A 7,162-nucleotide genomic window follows, 5' to 3' on the forward strand; every position below is an offset into this window, starting at 1 on the left:
ATATCTTTTTAAAGCCCCCTTTTTTTCTTATTATGGGTGAGGTCCTTGAGGACCTGGGATTTAGACCAGATGTGGCTCATTTAAACAAAAAAATAAAAACACATGCGAAGATATTTTTGAATGCTAACCATTAAAACCCCGCTGCGCTTCATTTTTTTCGACTTTAAACACTTGGTATTGATAAGTTCAGGACTAAAATACACTTTTACCTGAGATTTCCCTAAAAAAACACTGGAATTTTATATATACATCAGAATTTTTAGTTTAGTATTCAGTAATCATCGTTTTTATTAATCTAATTTTTTTAATTGATTAAATATTACAAGGCCTGGATCCATAGGCGCCTAACTTTTGAAAATCCAGGGTACCCCTTACTAAAAATAAATATTCCATACTAACTACGACTTTCTGTCGCTGCATATTTGCGCCAGGTATAATGACCTTTATTTAGGTTTCAGGGTTATTAAAATCGGCAGATATTTGTTATTTAGCAATAATCTCGATTGGGCAAACTTTGCGAAACGTTTTTATATTTCCAATGCATAAAAGCTAAACACAAGTCGTCCGTGTGACGTCAGAAACGCGTGGCGGCAATACTGTTTGATCGGCGGACGTGATAAAGATTGTGAGACCTTGGAAGTGCGGCCGGCGATTAACGTATTTCAGTTAGATGTGAGTTGCAACTGATGGAAATTTCTATAGATTATTTTGAATGTAATAAAATTAAAGACATGTTTCGAATAAATTATTCTTTTCCGATGAGCTAGCTATGCTCCCTTGCTGTCAGTGAGTTTTTTAAATCGAGGCGTTGCTTTACGCGCTTACAAAGTATTTTTTGCAAACTATCTATACTTTAATGCGCTTACGTGATAAGGCAAATATCCAACCTGCTTTCAAGCACCTGCAGGCTAAATAATCAAGGGGACAACCGCTATTGTGACGCAAATAATCAACGTGTGAACTGCTATTATGTCGTCATCAATTGCCAGGTCAAACAATCGCTATTATGATGCAATGAATCCACGTGTGAATCCTTACTATTTTGTAACAAACACACTGCTTGGCTGAGGAAAACATCGTGAATATAAAGCAGCAATACTTACGGAACAGATTTAGGTTGATTATTACGACTTATGTTGTTTAGAATGCGATGCAGCGATAAAACATCGTCTGTTTAGCAGTAATATTGTTTGTTTATCTGAATTCTAATGTAGTAATAGAGAGAGTAAACCAAACTCGCCTTAGCGAAAATAGTAACGGGCTTTCCAGAAATATGCGTATCGTATTTAGGGATGCACATTACAGAATAATTAGGTATTCTAGGATATCCTAGAATACTTTAATTCGAATCTAGAATTCCGAATCTAGAATTTCGAATCTTTTTATATTTATAGGAAAAAAAAAATTTACCCACAAAAGTCAGTTTATTGACCCTTTCATAACAGCCTTGTTGGATCTTGAGTTGTAAAATGATCAAAAATTGTACTATTGGGTAGTTTTTGCGTCATGAAACGTATAGCAGGCTATGAAAAGACGTTACGAAACGTTTACTCTCGAAAGTCCCACAAACACAAAAATATTTTTTTTCAAAATTAATAACTTTCAAAAATTGTTAATATAGTATATGAGATGACGTGTAATGACGTCATTAAACAGAATACCGAATCCCGTACAACGAACGTTTAGTTAGTTAGTTAGTTAAAAATTTCATGCGCAACAAAATTTGAATACGAAAATCGCTATTATGACGTCAATAATCAACGTGTGAATCCCTACTATGACGTAACAAACATTCTGCTGTCTGAGTAAATCCTGTGTAAATAATGACTTTATTACGCGTAGCATAGATTAATGTTGCTACCGCGGGCAAATGGAAGTGGTGAATTAAAACTTACGGGTTGATTTACGCACATATTAATACGGCGCTTTGCAACTATTAGTTAAACATTTTCTTGCGAACACCCCCGTCAGAATAATCCTAGATCCACCTATGCATGCACTAGTTTCACTGATAGAACGAACTGCTCGCTTTTTCGATGCTAAGCTGATCAAGGCGTGTTTATTTTACGACGCGTCTGTTTTGTGTTGATTCATTTTTGTATATTATTCAGGGTGCTCCTGGGTACCCTGAATTTTTCCAGGGTATGCATGCATAACCTGCATACCCATGTTAGGCGCCTATGCTTGGATCAGAAAAAAGTAAACAACTAAATAAACAGGCCCATATTTCTTGAAGAGAGAATTGAGATTCGAGAAAGTACGTTAAACTGTGACAAAATCTTCAAATAAAAAAAACATGTAAAAAAGTGGGTAATAAGATCTTACATCTTTGTGTCTGTAGATTTGTTCAATAGTTTCGGAATATGGAATTGTTTGTATTCCACGCACTTCGGAGAACTCTGAAAATGATGACGGGAAAAGAATGCGTGATGCGCTTGACCGCTTGCAAGCTATCCTTTGCCGAGTACAAGGTACAATAATTCTGGTTCACCATCAAAGTGCTGCTAAGATTTCTCATATTACTTCAAGCAAATGCAGGTGAAAATCTTTTTTTTTAAATACTTTTCGGTAAATTTACAATGGCTAATACACACCCAAAGTTACTAGGATTCTACATATACACCATAAATTGTATTCTCGGCTACCGACTAAACAAGTCAACTGCTGTAATTATTGGTTACCGTTTTTTTTTTAAGACGGCCACGGAAAATTTGGTCATTGTTTTTTCACGTTTAGTCTGTCAACTAAATTTCTATGCATTACTTATTACAAAGTTAGCCAGTCAAAATCTACTGACTAAATTTTAGTGGAGTGACTAAAAAAAAAGTTGAATTTAGGCAGCAACTGGTCTAGTCGATATCCCATAACACGTATTTCCAATTTAAATTAAATTTAATTTGTGTTGCTAAATCTATGCTGACTCAGGTATCTAATACACAAGACTTCTTCCAAAAACCTGGCCAAATAGAACAATTCAAAATATTGTGTTCTTTTAGTTTTAAAAGCATTACAGCAGTTTCAACTTCATACTTTCCTGTATTTAAATTTTAAATCCTGTGGACTTTTTATTTCAGACGTGCAATTTCTGAAGGTTGTTTAGAAGATATCCAAGACCTAATTGATCCAAGTGTTTTGGGCTATATAAGAAAGCATGAGCTATACCAGCACAAAACATGATATTTTTGTTGTTATTTGTTATCTAGCTGCTGTTTAGAAAAGTAAAAAATAGTAAATATTGTCTAATTATTCCTTTATCGTTACTGGGCAAGATAAAATCGAAGTATTATGGTAATATGCTTAAACTACACATTGTATAAAATGTTGTGCAAATAGATATAGTGTTACTTGTAAGTTACATAGTTGTGACAACCAATAGAATTCCATGTTTGCATTTTATTTTATAACTAAAATAAAAAATGTTATGTTAAAAATTTCAGAAAACATGTTTTCACTAGATTTTAAATGGTGTGCAATATTAGATAGAATTACACAACCACTAGAATTACATTTCTGCATTTATTTCATAACTAAAATTAAAAAAATGTTATGTTAAAAAATTTAGAATACAAGTTTAACTACATTTTTTATGGTGTGCAATATTACAAAATTCATATTTACAAGTCTAATTAATTAAATCCTATCACTGTAAATGTTTATTCTTGCATGGTAATGTCGTCACTGTGGTTATTTTTGTGCATTGGTCGTTACGTAATGTTAAATAAATCAGAAATCAATTGTTATTATGACAGCGTCACTCTTCATAAACGCCATTATGAGGTATACGTTCAATGTAACGTGGAGCATTTTTTAGTTTTTTTTCCACATGGAAAAGTGTGAAAAACGAAATGTTTTCTGTTCGTACAGCTGCCCTTATGTCGGAGGGCTATCTTCCGAACATGCGGCAGATATACGAGGTAGGTATACAAATGTATGTCGTTATTATTGTATTTATGAAATAGTGCTGTATTTTGTATAAGCTACGTATTATTTTGCTATCCATTTTGAGAATAATATATATGTACAAGCAGCAAGTGCAATTCCAGCCTTTTTTAAGGCGATAAATTGTTTAAAATAAGTGTATAGCGACGCTTTGGTGATTCTATTACCAAAATAACATTTCACACAACTTTTGTAAGGACATATTAAAAACGACTTAATTTTGCAATAAGATTCATTAGATCAGGAAAACCTATATTAGACGTCGACTTCATTAACCGATATTATAGTTTTATCATGCATTGCTTAGTATATTGAGTAGGCTAGACTTTATTGGAGGCAATCAAATTCAATGGTATCATTTTGGTCGCTACTGGCTGGAGTTAAAATGCACTGACTGGTTAAATTATAAGGTCCACGCATTGTGAAAGCCAGTATTATTTTGATTTAATGTGAGAGAATGGTTATGTTTAATGGAAGGACGAAAATGAAAAGAAACCAATCTTTTCAAATCAGTAATTCAATACAGTGGAGCGTCTTCGGTAAAACTACAAATTGAAACAAAAGCTGCTTTAAAGGAAACTGTTTTTCGTCAATAGAAAACTGATATTCACTTTCAATAGTTTGAAGTCTGTTTTGGTCCAATGGGCGTAAAGGGGTCGGAGTGAGCACTTACAAAGTTGTTGTCAGCGAACTAAGATGATACGAGTAGCCTGTTTACGACTTGAGCAGTCTTAAAGTTTAGATTCTGTCACAATGCGCTTTGTAGAAGTAATAGTAATGACTTTATTTGTCTCTTTGATTACGGTAGCGAAGATTTAAAAATATAGAGACAAAATGCAGGATATAGCGACAAAATAACAGTTGTTAAAACACGCTTACAGTTTAAAACATTTTTACATTTAGTTGAAAGAAAATAAGCGTGGTCGCTATATACACCTAAAGGCATTTGATAAAGTCTAAACCGAGAACAGAATACTTTTATTAGCATGATATATTAATATATTGTATTAGCGAATCATGAACGAAACGCGGGGAATTCTTATGAACTTGGAACGAAGGTTTCGAACGTTTTCTCAGCAACAATTTATATTCGTGATTGCCCTTGATCGCTGCAGGAAAAATTCATTTGAACCAACTCGCAAAATCAGTACAATTGCACAGGCATGTTTGAAAATCAGTAATTTTATGTTAATTATTCGTTGGTGATATTTTGCATGCATTATAAATCTAGTAGGATATAGTAGAGTGGGGGAAGATGGGACACCTTTAACACCTAATATCCAAATATCCTGATCGTGTTTTAAACAATTAACAACGGTCTGTGGAAGTCGTGAAGATACGGCTTTATAATTCATTGAATGTTCTTTGTTTACTACCAAATGAAAAGAGAAAACTAAACGAAAAGGTGTCCCATCTTCCCCCACCCTACTATATGACACGTTTTCATTCTATTTTCTCGTCCCATTTGGTAGTAAACTAAGAACATTCAAAAAATTATAAAACTGTATTCTCAGGACTCCGTTGTTAACTGCCTTTCTCGTTTCTGAATAAATAAATGTGACTTACTTTATCCTCACGTGGCTGAAAACAACAGTCGTTATAACACGGGTGTTCTGTTTCATACACCTCGTACCAGCTTACGAGTTGCCCTATATAGTAGGGTGGGGAAGATGGGACATCTTTTTAATCTATTTTCTCGTCAAATTTGGTAGTAAACGAAGATCATTCAAAGAATTACAAAACCATATCCTCACGACTTCCATAGACCGCTGTTAATTGTTTAAAACACGATTGGGATATTTGGAAATTATGTCTTAAAGGTGTCCCATCTTCCCCCACACTACTGTATGTTTCTTTGTGGATAATTATTTTTTTGTTTCCAAAAAATAAACCATGTTGTAACACCATAAACATTCCATATACTTTTTACATTTAAATTTACCAAATACTTATTCCACAGGTTTACAACTACTGCGAACATGTGGCTGACAACGCCACAGATAAAAGGATATTTAACATTTTCTTGTCGCTCGTTCGCGATCTGGGAGAATTTCGAAGATCGTTGATGAAGTTATCCAAACATTCAAGCGATCCAACTCTGGTTCGGATTTTCGGGCAATGGAAGCGACTACTGGAGAGCCGACAGGTATTATAAATGAATGTAACTTACTTTATCCTCGCGTGGCCGGAAAACGACAGTCGTTATAACATGGGTGTTCATACGCATCGTGACTCCTATAGACCGTTGTTATTTGTAATTAGTATATTTGGTAATTATTGCTAAAGGTGATCCATTTTACCCCGTCGTACGAAAAAAGTTTAGCTTGCCCACTAAATATCTTTCTCCACTCGGATCAAACAAAATACAGACTGCTATAAAATTATTGAATAACAAAATTTGTTTCAGTTAAATAAACAACGAATTTAATAAGATTAAAATTACTGTGCCGTACGATTTCCCTCGACTTTTCAGTTTCATGTAAGACACAGATCTTTTATTAATAATAATATTACCCTTATTTGTTTCTTTCGTACTGTAGCGAATGTGTAGAAATGTTTTAAATAAAAAGACAGGATATAGCCACAAAACAACAGTCGTTAAAACACGCTTTCAGTTAAAAACATATTTACTTTTAATTGGAAAAAATAAGCGTTTTTACTACACCTCATTAGAAAGTATGAATGAAGGTAACTTACTTTATCCTCGCGTGGCCGGAAAACGCAGGGTATAACACACAGGTGTTCTGTTTCATACACCTCGTGCCAGCTTACGAGTTGCCAAGTATGTTATTTTGTGAGGGATTATTTTTTGACATTTTCTTTATTTTTCTAATGGATTAATACTAATGGAAAATCTAATCGACAGTTATAATAATAGTTTAACTTACAGGATATATCTGCCGTCCGCGTCAAGTTTCCATTCAGTCATGTCAACCATTTGAGTTGTGACGAAGCCCGAAATCACTTCGGTGGTGTGGTTAGTGTGTTACCAGTTGCAATGGGCTACGCTCGTGATGCGGTTGAACGAATTGAAGTCATAAGAGCGTATCGAAATCTTGTCCCCAACTGTGAGTTTTAATTTATTATCATAATTTATTTAGTCCAGCGCCGTGCCAAGTGGTAATCGTGCCTGCTTTTAACCCAGAGGTATAATGGGTTCAAGGCTCGTTGCTGCTACTATTGTGGACGTATGTGTCACTGGGCGAGACACTTAAGAGCAATT

The 7,162-nt window shown here is 34.4% G+C and overlaps 2 protein-coding genes across 2 annotated transcripts in view; both read left to right on the plus strand.

The window, feature by feature from the left end:
* Positions 1–3,743, plus strand: part of LOC100181507 (nicotinamide/nicotinic acid mononucleotide adenylyltransferase 1) — a 9,348-nt gene extending 5,605 nt beyond the window's left edge. Inside the window, exons 7-8 of the mRNA XM_002121162.5 lie at positions 2,342–2,538; positions 3,075–3,743. Of these exons, the coding sequence (XP_002121198.3) occupies positions 2,342–2,538; positions 3,075–3,177 (300 nt within the window). The 3' untranslated portion in view covers positions 3,178–3,743. The remainder of the gene's footprint in view (positions 1–2,341; positions 2,539–3,074) is intronic.
* Positions 3,744–4,564: 821 nt separating this feature from the next.
* LOC100184577 (sperm acrosome-associated protein 9) overlaps positions 4,565–7,162 on the plus strand; it is a gene marked incomplete in the record, with an annotated part of 2,930 nt that continues 332 nt past the window's right edge. Inside the window, 3 exon segments of the mRNA XM_009861395.3 lie at positions 4,565–5,100; positions 5,900–6,085; positions 6,830–6,993. Of these exon segments, the coding sequence (XP_009859697.1) occupies positions 4,957–5,100; positions 5,900–6,085; positions 6,830–6,993 (494 nt within the window).

Source organism: Ciona intestinalis, chromosome 9 (assembly GCF_000224145.3).
Source record: "Ciona intestinalis chromosome 9, KH, whole genome shotgun sequence".
NCBI lineage: Eukaryota > Metazoa > Chordata > Ascidiacea > Phlebobranchia > Cionidae > Ciona > Ciona intestinalis.